General features: G+C 46.2%; 1 protein-coding gene across 4 annotated transcripts in view; it reads right to left on the bottom strand.

Annotated features, from left to right (window-relative positions):
- LOC119976159 (E3 ubiquitin-protein ligase TRIM39-like) overlaps positions 1-18211 on the bottom strand; it is a 154318-nt gene that overhangs the window by 110642 nt on the left and 25465 nt on the right. For all 4 annotated transcript variants that reach the window (XM_038816378.1, XM_038816380.1, XM_038816381.1 and 1 more), the window contains 4 exons: positions 14927-14953; positions 14753-14779; positions 13272-13295; positions 11581-11607 (listed from right to left, as the gene is read on the bottom strand). In XM_038816378.1, the coding sequence (XP_038672306.1) occupies positions 11581-11607; positions 13272-13295; positions 14753-14779; positions 14927-14953 (105 nt within the window). The remainder of the gene's footprint in view (positions 1-11580; positions 11608-13271; positions 13296-14752; positions 14780-14926; positions 14954-18211) is intronic.

Genomic DNA, 18211 nt, shown 5'->3' with positions numbered 1-18211 from the left:
AGAGCTTGTCATATGAGGAGTGGTTGAGGACTCTGGGTCTGTACTCATTGGTATCAAAGGATGAGGGGGGTCTTACAAGATACTGAGAGGCCTAGATAGAGTGCATGTGGAGAGAATGTTTCCACTAGTAGGAAAACTAGAACCTGTGAGGAAGTGAACAAACGAATATGATGGACAGTAGGACCCTGAGGGTAATGAGTTCACAGCCAGAGAACAAAGGGATGAGCACAGCTTGGCTAGGAAGGGGGAGGGGAGCTTTGCCTCGTGGAGAGAATAGTGAAAAGGATGCTGGGTAACAAGAGGCCAGGATTGGGAAAATGCGAAGTGAGCCAATCAGGATATATGGCCAGGTCAGAAGGTGTATACATTGGCCTATGGGAAGCTTGTATGCGAATCTTGATGTGATTTAATCAATATGTGCTGTGATTTCTTTGTCTTAGCTCTCACTAACTTTTGGGAACTTTAGAAGACAGCTGTGTGTGTTCTAATGTCCCACGACAGCCTTACAAGCTGATGGAAATAAAACAATAATTGATACCTGCTCATCCATCTCAGATTTTATTGATTCCAGACTGGCCACAAAGAATCAGGAATTAACATTTGGTGCCAAAATCGGGGATTTCTCTAGATGCTTGCCTTTCATCTGCGAAATCAGAATTGGACTGCTCTCGGAAGGGGAAAAAGGAAATGGGCCCACGGTATGAGTAGATAAAACTCGCCATATCGATTTTCCTCTCTCTCGTATTCTGCTAACAGTCTAATCACTCGCATTTGATCAGGTAAGATTGTCTCGATGAAATCAAAGGTCAGTCTGGTGGATGAGAAGAATTGATTTCAGTCAATGCAGGTACGGCGGAGGGTTGGAATGAGGTAACAATTCAGTTGGTGACTGATGGAATGTTGCTTGGTCAGTCAGTTGCATGTGAGTAGAAAATTAAAAATTGGTTCTATTAAATTACACTTTAATTCAGTTAAGGTCTTTAACGGGTTGAGGTAATGTCGCAGAAACAGTTCAGTAAAAGACCGCTGATGAGATGTTTGCGGACAGTTCAATTCCGTACAATTCAAATTGGCTAAAATTGGTTAAGGTCTTTATCGGGTTGATGTGATGTCGCAGGAACAGTTCAGTAACGACCGTTGATGAAATGTTTGCGGACAGTTCAATTCCGTACAAATATAATTCGTTACGCTAACATTTATTATGGGAAGATATGGGTTGTTTGAATGAAACAGAATTGGGAGATGAATGGCCACTCGGGGGAACCAGAGACAAACTTGTGTTAATGAATGAAAGTATAATGATTTGAATTATTTTGTCTGAATGGAGATCTCCAATGAATGAATGAGCCTGATAAATAAGAATGTGATATCCTCTGTTCCTAGTTTTGTGAAATGTTGTGTTTTAGGAGGTATTAAAGTGAGATTTAAAACGGAGTAAGTATTTGAAAGTTCTTTAGAAACTTAGTAATAATGATTAACATTGCGGGAGTTAATTAAAACATAATTCTCAGGAAATAAACACAAAGTGAAATCAAAATGTATAAATTGGGATTTTGTAAATGATTAGTTGCAACTCGGCATAGTCTTGGCTGCTAAAAAAAAAATAATAAATAAATAAAAATAGTTTCACATCAATTAGAAGTTATAAATGGCAGGCAAGAAATGTGATCAATATTATGAGGTAGAAACTTAATATGCTCAGCACTAAATTGGTCTTTGCATAAACACAAAGAGAAGTTTTACTCCCAAGCAGTCAGAGCTCTGTGCAGGAAATTACTTTGAAACTAAACGGTTGAAATTGACACGGCACAGCTCCACCAGGGTCTTAGTGCCCAATTCATCGCAAGAAAGTTACTAGCAGAAGAAATGAAGTTTAGAGGGTTAAATACATTGTAGAAGGAACTTTAAGGAATAAAGATATTAGACCAGAAGTTAGAGATTACATTATAGAGGGGGTATCAGGCAATAGAAACGTTAGACCTGAAGTTAGATTAGGATAATTACTTGCAGTATCAGGAAATAAGAATCTGATGACAGGGAAAGATTTAATAAAATTAGAGGATGCAGGAAAAATTAGGATTTGAAAACCAATTGATGACAGAGAGGAAGTGTGGGTGAAACTGCCGAATAAAACCACAGGAGAAGTAATCGCTGAGGCTGTGACAGGTAAAGACAAAATCATAAAAAATTTGGGTGAACATACAACTAGGGGCAGCAGGATAGCATGGTGGTTAGCATAAATGCTTCACAGCTCCAGGGTCCCAGGTTCGATTCCCGGCTGGGTCACTGTCTGTCTGGAGTCTGCACGTCCTCCCCCTGTGTGCGTGGGTTTCCTCCGGGTGCTCCGGTTTCCTCCCACAGTCCAAAGATGTGCGGGTTAGGTGGATTGGCCATGCTAAATTGCCCGTAGTGTCCTAATAAAAGTAAGGTTAAGGGGGGGTTGTTGGGTTATGGGTATAGGGTGGATACGTGGGTTTGAGTAGGGTGATCATGGCTCGGCACAACATTGAGGGCCGAAGGGCCTGTTCTGTGCTGTAGTTCTATGTTCTATGTTCTAATTGTATTAGAGAACCATGGCGTCTGGAGCAAAATAAATTGTGTCAGAAAAGAAATCAGGTCAAATTGAACAATAACAGAGGAATTATGATACTCCATCGGCAGCCTATGGGCAATGAGCGTAGGAATGTAATCAGTAAAGATTTAAATGTATGGAATGATAGATCAAGGGCGGTGATTAATGGCCCTCAGTTTAAGATGGTTCACAGTGAGCATCAGGAAACAGCATGTCAGGGGTGGGGCATTCTGTAGCCCGATTGTTTGGACTGGTAGTAGTCATATGAAACCCAGGAGACGGTCAGATACTAGGTATTGAGGAGAATTGATAATGCATTTGCAAAGACAGCGATGGGGGTGATGCTGCAGCCCCCAGGGAGATTTGGGGCATTCAGTTTTGCCATGATTCTTTTGTGAAATATCAGGCAACTTTAATGATTGAGGTTTGTGATCACAGGGTGGATTTTGAATCCAAGAAGTGTCAGTGTCAGTGGGATGGTAGATTAATGACAATGTGCAATTACTGCAAGGATAATTTGGCCGACAACAATGTGACTCTAAAAGGCTGTGCAAGCTTGTGGACAAGTGATAGACTTGTGGTATCGATTCGTGAGGAAGTACGTAGCTTATGCTGTTGGGATGACCTGTTGGGACGTAAAATGAGCCTAACAGTGTTAGAGACTGTATCACTGCAATGATGCTGTGCCACAGGATAGATCATATCCCCAATTCGCTCAGACAACGGAAAAATGAATGTTTGGGTGTGGTGTCAGGATGCCAGTGAACTGAAACCTGTTAGTAGCATCAATAGGACAGATGAGACAGTGAAAATATTATGTTCGGAACTTATCCTGTCACAATCAGAATTAAAAACAGAAGTAGACGCAGTAGCAATATCCAAAATGTATCAGGGAAAGTTTCAACCTGATTGAATCACTGAGTTAGAAAAGAGGAATGGTGGCAATGGAAATCCGGAAGTCCTGGAGATGGTACTTCTGGAATATCCAAGCAAGGATAGGAAGATACAAATCAAGAAATAGGGCCCTCTCCGCCTTTGACCTGTTCATTTCAGTTTCAGATGAAGCAACAATAATGCAGATGAAGAACCTGAACAACACTCTGGTGAAGAATGTTTCAGACAGTATGGGAAAAAACTAATGATACAATTGGCTACATGTTTGAGGGAATTAAATGATAGAGCCCGGAAGAAAAACCTTACGGGTTAGCAACAAATCAAAATATCAAATTATTACTGAATACTGAAACCTCAGGTCAGACATCTCCAACTGGACGTTAGCTGATGGGTGATCTGTGGTCTCCTGGAGGGGCGTATTACGCGGTGGAGTTATTAAGGGTCTCGGCAGTCAGCAGCGACTGACGAGGAACCCCCGTATTTTAAATGACAATAGTCTAAGAATATTGGCAGCAAGCTGCCACGAGGGGAATTTGTAACCAATGCAGCAACCAATATAGCATTGGAGAGTATAGCAGTTATTATAGATGAAATGTCCTGTAAGTTGTCAGGGACTGTTACGTATAAATTCAATTGGGTTGTAACCCAAAAAGTTAACTGTACTAAGTGTGTGAGTGGTGTTTAACAAAAAAACGAATAATGGCAAGTATACACTCCATGCTGTAAGGAAAATGATAACAGACAACAGGGGTTTGAAGAAAACTGAGCTATTGTCTCAAGTAAGCCAGGGCTGGCAGGCTACATGGTTCAGTACAATGTTCGACGTCAGAGTCAGGAAGTCAGGAATAGAAACAGGATTGCATGAAGCTCCTGCAATTAATAAAGCAAGATAATCAGTGCATGATACATGATATCATCAGTTACCATTCCTATGGGAAACGGAATGCACTTCCTACAAAAAACCCCCAGTGAGGGATAAGGACCTTTTGGTCGCTGATGGACTGAGTTGTGTGCTGCTTCTAAGGGACATGAGGAAGATTTTTACGGTGCTGCTACCCCGAGGTAGTCAGATGCCTTGGAGGTAGTGGAACAACCGGAATGGCTATTGTGTTACCTTCCTGAGCGGTGCCAGCTATGGTTCACGGTGAATGGACTTGAGGAAAGCACATCACAAAGGGTCTATCGACACTGGTCTGCGAGATGGATGCATTTACCATTGATTTCCCTGCACAGTTTACAAATCATGACATGTACATACAAATGACAAGGCTGAGGGATAGTTGCTAGTCAGTATAACTATAAGAAGCATATAAATCCTAAGGGCAACACGGTAGCATTGAGGATGGCTATCTATCTAGTCAGATAGCAACAATAATTCTAAACCACCTGCAACAGCAGTATCCAGCAATAAAGTATTACAACCGACCCCACAACCCCCAACCCCTAGTTCAAGTCCAGTTTCTCCATCCGCACAAAGGCCCACGCCTCCTCCGGGGAATCAAAATAATAATGCCGGTCCGAATAAGTTACCCACAGGCGCGCAGGCTGCACCATTCCGAACTTTATCTTTTTCTTGTAAAGCACCTCTTTCATCCGATTAAACCCGGACCGCCGCTTAGCCACCTCCGCAGTCCAATCCTGGTAGATCCATACTACCCCATTCTCCCAATTGCTGCTCTTCACCTTCTTGGCCCAGCGCAGCACACACTCCCGATCACTGAACCGGTGGAACCTCACCAGCACCGCACGCGGGGGTTCATTCTCCTTAGGCCTCCTGGCCAGTACTCTGTGTGCTCCCTCCAGCTCCAAGGGTAGATGGAAAGACCCGGCCCCCACTAGCGAGTTCAGCATCGTAGCCACGTAGGTTGTCAGGTCCAACCCCTCCAGCCCCTCCGCAAGGCCCAAGATCTGCAAATTTTTCCGCCTCATGCGGTGATGAAGCTCCTCGAAGCATTCCTGCCACTTCTTGCGGAGTGCCTCGTGTCCCTCCATCTTACTCACGAGGATCCCGGACTCCTCCTCTCGTTCAGTGGCCTGCGTCTGCAACTCCTTGATGGCAGCACCCTGGGTCGTCTGAATCTCCGAGAGCCTTCTGTTCGTTTCCTGCAGAGAGCTCAGTACCTCAGCCTTGAAGTCTGCAAAACAGCGCAGGAGAGCAGCTTGTTCCTCCAGGGACCACTGCTTCCACTCCTCTGGAGCTCCGCCGGCCGCCATCTTGGATTCCTTCCCCCGTTTTTTCTGGGGAGCTGCTGCCGTTTTTTCCCCCTTTCCACTCCGAGTTCGAGTCATGGACTGCGGGGAAAGTCGATCAGCACACCTTCTCCCACCGGGAGACGTCGAAATATTTCCGTTTTAGGCTCTAAAAAGAGCCGACAAATCCTTTTAAAACGGGAGCTCCCAAATGTGCGGCTTCCTACGTCATCGCCGCTACCGGAAGTCCCCTCCTGCTGAGATCTTTACGGCTGGCCCATTAGAACTCCCTGGAACCTGCCTGTTCCCAGACTGGTCCAGTTTCACCATCTGACTAAAGAACGGACTAACTATGTTCTAGCCCCCACTAACGCCCTCGAGGAACTCCATAGCCAGGTTTGAGCGGCTCACCTGTCATTGTCCCCATTACATAGCTCGCTTTCAGTGCAGCCTGGTAGTTATGTCATGGTTAAGAACTGGACTCGGAAGGGGTTGGAGCCACAGTGAATGGAGCCCTTCCAAGTTCTCCTTACCACCCCCACTGCGGTTAAAGTGGAGGGGCTGAGTGCTTGGGTCCATCTCCACCACTGCACAATGGTCGGTCACTAACCTGCCTCCTTCTCCCAGCGCTATTTTACTGGTGTGGAGCATGACAGATTGTGCTGTCTTCGGCTTCGCCTCACTTGGAACACCATCTATACCTGTAATCCCGACCAAACTACAAGGACATTTCACTTATGCAGAGGTGATATTCTCCGATGCCCCCATGTACGAGGGCACAGTAGCGACTCATGGAAGGTTATCAAGTTAAAGGACAATGAAGGGCTCATGAAACACTTATATCGGTCCCGTCGTTGGGACGGGAACATTGCATGGACATTGCCTTATTTTGGAGTAAATGTACATTTGCTTTTGGATGTGATAAGACTGGTGCCGTAAAGGTAAAATCAGACCGTGCAGAGGGGGTAGGAAAAGGTTGTAGGGGAGAGAGGAGGAATAGCAAGAGGGCGGAACGAGTAAGAAGGGAGGCACGACCAGAACGCAGGTTATCAGGAGGTATACTTACTTCACTTAGGACCCAGAACGAAGGGAACCTGGGCAGCATGAATCTCTTCTATCAAATCTACCACGGCATGTATGGCCAGGAGCCGGTTGTCTGCTACCCAAACCCCGCATTGGCGTCTAGGTTATTTTCCGTCTTACCACTTTGGGGAACTCCCCAAACGGTGGCTCATTGTCAGAGTTCCGAGCCACCGCCCGAGCAAGTTACTCTTCCTTACGATCCGGGTTCGGCCCCACCAGCTATTTGCCTTCCCCTCCCTCGGGATAATTCCCACTCACAGTATGATAAGCTGCAATTGTGGAGGGCGTATATACCTAGCCCTTTCACTCCCAATAGAGACTCCCGGTCGTGCGAGAATTGTTTCAGCAGTGAGGGGTACGGCTGTTTGCTGGTAGAGATGAAAACGAATATGTCTGTTCTCCACTTGTACTGATCCAAAGTGTCGTCCTGACATCAGGTCAATGCACCTGTTACAATGCCACTTGTGTCCCGCTGTCGCCAGGCCTCCAGCTCCTTTGTGGCTGGGTGAATGTCTCTCATATCACTGTTGGAACTAGGGCTTTCCGCATTCCTAGGAGGCCTGAATGGGCATTCCGAAGCTGGATGAACTGGTTTACTGGGGAATCCCTACTTCACCAATATACTGATTGTGATGCTAGCCTGTACATGGAGCGAGGATACTATTTTAATGGCACAGCGACCAATGTTTTGTCACCCCCATTTCCCCACCAAATTGCTATCGGGACTCTAGTCCCTACCACGGTCCCCTGCCCCTCTGCGTGGATACTGCACCATCAGTTGGCACGCTGGGCAGGTTCAGTTATTTGTAGCCTTACCATCCTGGGCAACGAAACCTTGGGGGCCCTCGGGGCAATAACCAAGCAATTATCTCAACTCAGGTTGTTTGCCATGCAGAACCGGTATGCTCTTGACTATCTCACCTGCATCTTTGTGGGCCTGGCCACCCTTAAATGCATGATGGGTAAAATGTAGGGTGCGCTGGAACGGATAGCCGCCCCTAGAGTCTTGGCTGTTAGGGTCCACGAGGGTGCAGCGAATGATGGGGGGCTGCAATAGGATTTAGAAATGCAGCAACAAGTTTTCTTGTTCAGAGAGACTTGGGTGTGCTAGTGCATGAGTCACAGAAGGTTGGTTTACAAGTGCAACAGGTGATTAAGAAGGCAAATGGAATTTTGTCCTTCATTGCTAGAGGGATGGAGTTTAAGACTAGGGAGGTTATGTTGCAATTGTATAAGGTGTTAGTGCGGCCACACCTGGAGTATTGTGTTCAGTTTTGGTCTCCTTACTTGAGAAAGGACGTACTGGCGCTAGAGGGTGTGCAGAGGAGATTCACTAGGTTAATCTCAGAGCTGAAGGGGTTGGATTATGAGGAGAGGTTGAGTAGACTGGGACTGTACTCGTTGGAATTTAGAAGGATGAGGGGGGATCTTATAGAAACATTTAAAATTATGAAGGGAATAGATAGGATAGATGCGGGCAGGTTGTTTCCACTGGCGGGTGACAGCAGAACTAGGGGACATAGCCTCAAAATAAGGGGAAGTAGATTTAGGACTGAGTTTAGGAGGAACTTCTTCACCCAAAGGGTTGTGAATCTATGGAATTCCTTGCCCAGTGAAGCAGTTGAGGCTCCTTCATTACATGTTTTTAAGGTAAAGATAGATAGTTTTTTGAAGAATAAAGGGATTAAGGGTTATGGTGTTCGGGCCGGAAAGTGGAGCTGAGTCCACAAAAGATCAGCCATGATCTAATTGAATGGCGGAGCAGGCTCGAGGGGCCAGATGGCCTACTCCTGCTCCTAGTTCTTATGTTCTTATGTTCTTATGTTCTTAGCTGTGGGGCCATAGCTACAGCTTGGACCCGATGGGTTATCATGAAATGATAAAAGGAGGGAATGAGGAAGTGAACAAACGAATCTGATGGACAGTAGGACCCTGAGGGTAATGAGTTCACAGACAGAGAACAAAGGGATGAGCACAGCATGGCTAGGAAGGGGGGTGGGAGCTTTGCCTCGTGGAGAGAATAGTGAAAAGGATGCTGGGTAACAAGAGGCCAGGATTGGGAAAATGCGAAGTGAGCCAATCAGGATATATGGCCAGGTCATAAGTTGTATACATTGGCCTATGGGAAGCTTGTATGCAAATCTTGATGTGATTCAATCAATATGTGTTGTGATTTCTTTGTCTTAGCTCTCACTAACTTTTGGGAACTTTAGAAGACAGCTGTGTGTGTTCTAATGTCCCACGAGTGAGTCAGCCTTGCAAGCTGGTGGAAATAAAACAATAATTGATACCTGCTCATCCATCTCAGATTTTATTGAGTCCAGACTGGCCACAAAGAATCAGGAATCAACACCTGAAGGCACAGCCTCAGACTAAAGGGGCAATCCTTTAAGACTGAGAGGAAAAGGAATTTCTTCAACCAGAGGATGGTGAATCTGTGGAACTCTTTACAACAGATGTTTGTACAGGCCAATCACTGAGTGTGTTTATGACAGACAAAGATAGTTTCTTGATTAATAAGGGGATCAGGGGTTATGGGGAGAAGGCATGAGAATGGGGATGAGAAAAATATCAGCCATAATTGAGTGTCAGAGCAGACGCGATGGGCTGAATGGCCTAAGTCTGCTCCTGTGTCTTATGGACCTGTGGTACAGTAATTAATTGGAAAAACAAATGGATGTTTCATGTATTGCAGATGGAATTGAATGTAAAAGTAGGAATCCTTTAGGGAGGCAGTTGTACCATGTATTGGTGGGACCAAACCTGGAAACAGTGCACAGTTTTGGTCTTATTTATGAAAGAATGTGCATTTGTTAGAAGTTCAGAGGAGCTTCGCTCGACTGATGGGGATCGCAGGTTATCTTCTGAGCAAATGTTGTATAGGTGGAGCCTGTATCCATTGGAGTTCAGGAGAATGTGAGATAGCTTTATTGAAACATATAGGAGCCTGAGGGTACTTGACAGGCTGAATGCGGTAATGCTGTTTCCCCTTGTGGGAGAGGATAGAACAAGAGGACACAGTTCAGAAATAAGGGTTTTATGATTTAAATGTGAAGAAGGATCATTTTATTCTCACAGAGGGTTTTAAGTTTGTGGAATTCTCTTTGCCAGGCAAGTTCGTTGAACATCTATCAGAGTAGAAAAATTCTTAACTAACAAGGGATTCAAATTAAATCAGGTGGGAATGTGAAATTGTGACCAGAATCAGATCAGTCATGATCTTATTGAATGGCAGTGCAGGTTCGAGGGAATACTTGTCTATTAACTGAATTAAAGGTACAAGGCCTGATTGCCTGTTCATGAGACTAAGGGCTGAATTCTCTGATTGCCGATGCCGAGAATCCCTTTTGATGCCGAAATGGGGGGCGGCACTGTTTTTCAGATGCTCCGCCCCCTCCGAAACGGCGTCACCGGTGAGTACGCCGCAAGCCATTGCAATGGCCTCAGTGCATCATCTGCAGGCCATTCCCCGATGCTCCACCCCCAATGGGCCGACTTCCCGATGGCGTGGATCACTCGTCTGAGGTTTCGTCAACCTCGCGTGGCGGCTGCAAACTGTGTCCAGCGCTGGTATAGTCGGGGTATGGGGGGGGGCATTCCGCTGGCCGAGGAGGCTTCGGCGGAGCCGGGGGGGGCAGTGGGGTGGTCCAGGGGTGGCAAGGGTGGTTATAGAGGGGCACTATCTGGCAGGCTGGGTCCGCAACAGCCCCGGAGAAGATCCAATACATTCCTGGTACCCGTGGAGCCGACCTCACACCTCCCACCCCTAAGAAAAGACACAAAATTGCCCTCGCCAACCAGGCAAATGCACCAGCATCCAACCCTCTCCCCATTGACCCCTCACCCTCCATTAAGTAGACCCAACACACCCCACCCTGGACAATCCCCAAGCCATACCTTTCTGTCACCATCACCACCAGGTATCCCCCACCCCCAGACCAGCCCCAGACCTCTGGGACCCGATCAGCCAAATTCTTTCTTCTTACCTGAACACTTACCTTCTCCCAGGCCTCTTGCTTTCACTGGGCCATTCAAACATATCTGCTTTCGGCAGCCATTGCAGTAAGGTTTGGACAACATTATCTCGAGCAAGTCAATACACTTCAATCTCTCATAAGCCCAAATGGCCATGACTTTAATAGTAATTAAACTACTAATTAAACTAGCCACTGGCTAGAAGTTATGGTCCATAGTGTTCTAGCATGGATCGAATTTTGACACATCATACTGTATCCCCCTGCCTGTTCTACCAATCTACCAGAATCATCTGGAAATTCTAGGCAGATAGGAACATAGGACTCAGTACTCAGGAGAAGCAGGCCATGTGGCACTTCAAGCCTGCTCTGCCATTCGGTAAGATCATGGCTGATTGTGGTCTCAACTTCACTGTTCTTCCTTTCACATAAATCTTCACACTCTTGTCTGTCAAAAATATACCGAACACAACCTTGGACAAATTCAGTGACCCAATGTCCATTGCTTTCTTGAGAACCAAACTCCAGATTAAAGACCCTCATGTATTCATTTTTGTTTATATTGGATGGCAGAAAGCAAAACATTGGAGATCTCAAAATCTGAAACAAAAACAAAAAATGATACAAGACTGAAAAGGCAACACAACATTTGTGGAGTGATAATCAATATCACCAATTTGGGCTGATGACCTTTCATCAGAACTGAGAAAAGTTAGAAATGTGACAGTTTTTTCAGAAATGAAATACGGGTGAGGAAAATAACGGAAGCCTTCATAGTGTGGAAGGCAGGGTGATCAAATGTACAAGAGTTAGTGGAGCAAGGATAAAAGGGATGCGAAGAAAGGGAAATGTTATTAAATAAATTACCATCCATAATTTGACTTGTTTTTTCCTCTGAAAAGGAAAAGAGAATTTCATTCAACACTGCATTGTTTTTGTTGAACTTCAACACATTTTCTGAGATGTCCAAATTCTAATATGAAATAGAGAAGATACCTGACTATTTTTCTTTGAGCGGTGTTCATGACCCTGGCCAGCTCCCCCCCTCTCCGTCCCTCCTAGTCACTCAACCTGGAGGCGATGAGAACGGCCCATGCTCGTTAGCTCTGGCGCACATGTCCTTCGGCCTCCCGTGCCTGCCTGGGAACCATGTCCTGTCCACCCACCCCTCATCCTCTTCGACGGACGAGGCCTGGCCTTCATTGTCCTCCTCAAGCACATCACCCCTCTGGACCCGGGGTATCGAGGCGATGTATTGAGGATGCAGCAGGCCGCCACAAGGCGGGCAATCCTCTCAGCATCATACTAGAGGGCCACTCCAGAATGGTCCAGGCACCAGTACCACATCTTCAGAAGGTCAAAGCACCGCTCCATCACACCCCTTGTCGCTGCTTGGGCATCGATGTAGCGGGTCTCCGTGTTGGTCTGTGGCCTCCGGATCGCGTCATCAGCCACGACCGCAGCAGATATCACCTGTCACCAGGAGCCAAACCCCCCCCCTCGAACATGTCAGCAATTGCAAAGTGTGGCAGGATGAAGGCACACTGCACGGGTATCTGGCGCAGATGTGCATGATGCGCAGCTGATGCTCACACACCAGCTGAACGTTCATTGAGTGGAACCCCTTTTGGTTGGTATGGAGCGGCCTGTTACCCAAAGGTGCCCGTAGGGTGACATGCATCTCGTCAATCGCCCCCTAGTATCCGGGCATCGAGGTGATGGCAGGGAACCCCGCTGCTCGGGCATCCTGGCTGGCACGGTCCACATTGAAATGGACCGCAGCTGGGCATATAGGGCCTCCGTGTCGGCATGGATGCACCTGTGCACTGAGGTCTGTGAGATGCTTGACAGGTCCACATTCGATGCCTGGAAGTACCCCGTGGCGTAAAGGGTCAGGGCGATCATCGCCTTGACACTCATTAGGAGTGGGTGTCCTCCCATACCTCTGCGTTGCCAGGTGTGCCATCTTCTGGCAGAGGTGTCGCACTATCTCCCTGCTCAGCCAGAGTCCTCGACGGCATGCCCAGACCGGCAGGTCCTCGAATGCCAGGCGCTGCCGGTACACACAAGGTCTCATCGGTGCCTCCTTCGCACCTCCTCCTCCTCTTTGAACTGTTGGGCGGCCGGCTCTCCAACCCAGGCGGGTTCCTCCGGGTCCTCCGGTTTCCTCCCACAGCTCAAAGATGTGCAAGTTAAGTTGATTGACCATACTCGATTGCCCCTTAGTGTTCAGAGCTGTGTAAGTCAAGTGGGAATTTGGGATCTAGTGGAGGAGTGGGCTTCGATTGGGTTCTCTTTCAGACGGTCAGTGCAGACACGATGGGCCGAATTGGCTGCTTCTGCACTGTAGTAATTCTATGGTTCTAAGACCCCCAAACTGAGGCCTTGGTCAGATGTGTTGTTGTGGATGGCTTATGGCGCGGTCGCAAAAAAGCGATGTGAATTTCTGTTAACTAGAACCACCAAGTCGTACACTTTTAACTCTGAATCAATATAGCTGAAGCGAAATGTATTTCTCACAAGTGACAGGGAGAGGGACGGGGTGGTGCTCTCCTTACCTGAACCCTGATGTTGAATGATTTCTGAGGTTCAAAGAAACAATTTGGTTATGATTTAATGAATTTTTTTTAATTTAACTGTCGTGCAAGCTACTATCAACAGAAATAATGTATTCTGGTGTAGGTCTGTGGGCTAGACAGCTGATTTGTGATGCAGAACAAGGCCAGCAGCGCGGGTTAAAATCCTGTACCAGCTTACCCGAATGTGGCGACTAGGGATTCCTCATACTTGTGACAATAAAAGGTTATTGTTTAACTGATGATTGGCTGTAAACAGAATCGTTGTTCTCAACTGTGCAAACTGCCTTCGTGCTGTATCGAGGAAAAATAATGGCAAATTCACAGCATGATTCTGCACAGACTTATCTTACCGGAACAGGTATAACAGTAACTAAAAACTAAAGATTTCCATTCTTTATGCCAACTAATTTTCGACTGCAACCTGCTTTTATTAGCAACAACCGCACTGCACATTTCATTAGCTAATTTTCACAATGCTCATTGGCAAATCTCATTCTTTGCCCTTTTCAACGTCTGCATCAAAGAGAAATCTGAAATGTTATGCCAATGCACTGAAGATACACGAATGAAATTCAGGGCAACAATACATTTGGTTCATAGAGTGAAGCACGCCAAAGGCAAGTAAGTGGTTAGGTGTGTAAGGAAAATGCAGGCGAGATTCTTATCGGAGCCAGAGCCGTTTCTATAAACTCTGAAAATATTCGAATGAGGTGGCACGGTGGCAGAGTGGTTAACAGTGCTACCTCACAACTCCAGGGTCCCAGGTTCAATCCCGGCATTGGGTCACTGCCTGTGTGGAGTTTGCACTTTCTCCCCGTGTCTGTCTGTGTTTCCTCCGAGTGCTCCAGTTTCTGCCCACTGTCGAAAGAATTGGAGATTAGGTGGATTGGCCATGCTAAATTTCCCTTAATGTCCAAAAGTTTAGGTGGGGTTACTGAGTTATGTGCAGACTCGATGGGCTGAATGGCCTCTTTCTGCACTGTAAATTCTATGAAACCAAAATACCAAATTTGCACATGTTTGCTGATGTATGGAGCTGTTAACATGTTATTTATATGGTCCCTCTGATTAAACTGCAAATATATTGATGTTAGGTTTAGCGTATATTGATATGAAACAGGCCACGGCTTTATATTCTAAGTTTCCCAATTGAAATGCTGTTTTCTACGATATATTATTTCAAAAGGTTATGCTCAGTTGCCACGGTGAATGGAATATAGCGTCTACCAGTATTTGTAAAATTAAGCAAGCAATCATTGACCGGGAGAAATAGTATTCGCTCCTACTTACATCGAAATGAAAGAAAAAATTGAGCTGAAAATGCCCTTGTATGCGATGAAAATCTCGGGCCATAAACATTTCGAGCCCTTCTTCCCATTTTACAAACATATGGCTCGACCAGAAAGATCCAACAGGGTATCATGACAATCAAGCATGACATGCATAATCGATGTATCTACCTTCTTCTCTCTGTTTGACCTGCTCTTCTGCAACAATGGACAAGTTTCCAGTTACTTAACTTGAAGGAAGCTTCAAGAAATTAAAAGGAATGGCCAAAGTACTGGAATCTGGTTTACATGTGAATCACATTGTGGCGCTTATATTGTAACCGATGGAATGTTATTAACTCTTACCTGAAATTCCAATTCTACGTCTGAATTCTAAAAAAAATCAAATGAACTAATGAATAATGATAGGTTTCACCCTCATAATATAATGACAGCAATAATGCTACAATACTGATGAATACAGGGTTTTAGTAATGTGAGGCTTGAAATGTTTTAACTGAAGAAAACTAGTCATTTTCCCGTGGGGCAGCACGGTTGTAGAAGTCAATCTTTTTCCCACTTCTGGACTGTGGATTCAACAACGCTCGTTAAGGAAACATAACAAGACTATATTTTCAAACAGACTGCATGCAGTTTTGGCTGAAAGTTGAGGTCGGAGAGCAGGGAGTGTCACTGCTGATTCCTACTCAAGTCCACGCTTTCACAGAAAATTAGCTCAGTATTTATACATTATCAGAATCTACAGCTTGGTCAGGAATTCGATCAGAAGTACAAACATAAGCAATATCATAAAACAGGTGTCACCTTGCTGACCTTTCAGGACTCTTTGTCACATCACTCATACCATTATCTTGTCCTTTGATCAAATATTTAAAAGTTGGAGGAAACTTGTTCTGAGCCTATCTTGTCGTATTTAGACTGCTTTGGGTTATGATGAGTTAGTCTTATCAGAATTTACGGAGTCCAGGCATTTCGGATCAGCTTGACCTTCTCTGATCTTATTCAGACTTTAGGTCATGCGAAGTCAGCTTTTCTTACATTGTACCCAGTAGTTGACCAGTTTTCCCATCATGCCATTATTTACTTCGTACAACATCACACGGTAGCACAAGTGGATAACACTATGGCTTCACAGCTCCATGGTCCCAGGTTCAATTCCCGGCTGGGTCACTGTCTGTGCGGACGGTCTGCACGTTCTCCCCATGTCTGCGTGGGTTTCCTCCGGGTGCTCTGGTTTCCTCCCACAGTCTAAAAATGTGCGGGTTAGGTCGATTGGCCATGATAAATTGCTCCTCGTCTCCAAAAGGGTTGGGTGGGTTTACTGGGTTATGGGGATAGGGTGGAGGGTGCTATTTCCAAGGGCCGATGCTGACTCAATTGGCCAAATGGCATCCTTCTGCACTGTATATTTTATAATCCCCAGCATTAGAGATGCAGCCATCAACCAACTCAAATCACTCCACTGGATAGCGAGAGATGGCTGAAGGCATTGAATACTGCAAATGCAATGGCCTCTGAAAGCATTCCCGCCACAATAATGCGGAAGATTTAAACTCCAGAACTAGCTGTGCCTCTAGTCAAACTGTTTCAATACAGCGGCAACACTGACATCCACCTGGGAATGTAAAAATTGTCCAGACATGTCCTGTCCACAGAAAACAGGACAACCCTAATGCAACCAATACCACCACATCAAACTACTCTCGATCATCAATAAAGTGATGGAAGGTGTTGTCAATAATACTATCAAGCAGCACTTACTCAGGAACAATATGTTCCTTGACGTTCATGTTGGGTTCCACCAGGGTCGTTTAGCTCCTGACATCATTGTAGCCTTGGCTCAAAGATGGAAACTGTTTTTGAACTCGGGAGGTGAGGTGAGAGGCCTTTGATCCAATGTGGCATCAGTGAGCACTAGAAAAACTAAAAGCAATTTGAATCAAAAGGCACTCTTCGCAGGTTGAAATAGGAAGTTGGCTGTGGTTGTTGGAGGTCAATCATATCGGTCAAAGGACATTGCTGCAGTACTTCTTCACTCACCTGATGAAGGAGCCACGCCCCGAAAGCTCATGAGTCCAAATAAACCTGTTGGACTTTAACCTGGTGTTGTTAAGAGTTCTTCAGGATACTGTGGAGTTCTTCAGGATAGTGGTCGAGGCCCAACTATCTTCCTTCATCTATCTTCAAAAACCTCTCCATCATAAAGTGAAAATCGAGATCTTTGCTGTTGATTACAGAATGTTCAGTACAATTTACAACTTGACAAATACTAAAGTTGCTCCAGTCTATTTGGAGGAAGACCTGGAAAATAATTCGATTGGCTGATTGCCGTCAAGTAGGCGTTGTACCACACGGGTGCCATGCGATTATCATTACCAACAAGAGAGAATCTAAAGATACCCCCTTGATATGCAATTGCATTTCATTGCTGAAAACCAACTGTCAGTAATAATGGATTACCATTGACCAGAAACGGAAGTGGAAAATCCACATAAATACCATGGTTAGAAAGGCAGGCCAAGTGCTTGAAATGCTAAGCATAGACCATAGAAATGTTACAGTTCAGAAAGCACACGGTGCTGGGCCCTGACAACATTCCTGCAGTGTCCTGAGGACTTATGCTCCAAAACGTACAATACCCAGAGACAGGCTGTTCCAGTACAACTGCAACACAGGCATCGACCCAACAATGTGGAAAATTGCCCATTATGTCCTTTACACAAGAACCAGAACCCACCCGGCCAATTACCACTCCATTGGTTTACTCTTGATCGTCAACAAACTGAGGGAAGAGATCATCAACAGTTCTAACATGGGGCACTTACTCAGCAATAACCTCCTCACAGATCCTCAGCTTGGGTGCCAAGGTCACTCAACTCCTGACCTATTTGCAGCACAAGTTCAAAAATGAACAAAATGCTGAATGCCAGATGTGATATGAGAGTACCTTTGACATCAAGGCAGCATTTGATCGAATACAACATTAAGGAGCCCCAGAAAATAATGTAAAATATAGGGCGGAATTCTCCCATCGGGAGACAAACAGCCGACGCCGGAGTGAAACCCAGAGTGTTTCACTCCGGCGTCGGAGGCCGCTCCTCGCCCCCTATTCTCCCCCCCCCTCCCCCCCGGGAGCATGCGCGGTTGCCGTCTTCCCCTCCGCTGCCCCGCAAGACATGGCAGCTTGATCTTGCGGGGCGGTGGAGGGAAAAGAGTGTGTCTTTTAGAGACGCTGGCCTGACGATCGGTAGGCACCGATCGCGGGCCAGACATCTGCTGAGCACGCACGTGGTGCTCGATCCTCCCTCCGCCCCCCACAGGCCCCACACTCACCGGCTGCACGCTGTTCACGCCGGCAGCAACCAGTTGTGGTTGGCCCCGGCGTGAACCGGTCGGGTTCAGCAGGCCGCTCGGCCCATCCGGGCCGGGGAAAATCGCCGTTCGCCGTTTTGGGGGGTGGGAGAATCGCGAGGGGTGCCAGGCCGGAGTGGCGTGATTCGCCCGGCCCTCCCACGATTCTCTCCCCCCCCCCGTCGTGGGGTGCTGAGAATTGTGCCCATAGAATTCATCCCATCTGGAACTTGAATTATTGACCCCGTGCTAATGGAGCATCAACAACTGTCAAGCCAG

Source organism: Scyliorhinus canicula, chromosome 13, assembly GCF_902713615.1.
Source record: "Scyliorhinus canicula chromosome 13, sScyCan1.1, whole genome shotgun sequence".
In the NCBI taxonomy this organism is placed as follows: Eukaryota; Metazoa; Chordata; class Chondrichthyes; order Carcharhiniformes; family Scyliorhinidae; genus Scyliorhinus; species Scyliorhinus canicula.
The sequence above is the reverse complement of the archived record's forward strand: the minus strand, read 5'-3'. Positions and strand labels throughout refer to the sequence as shown.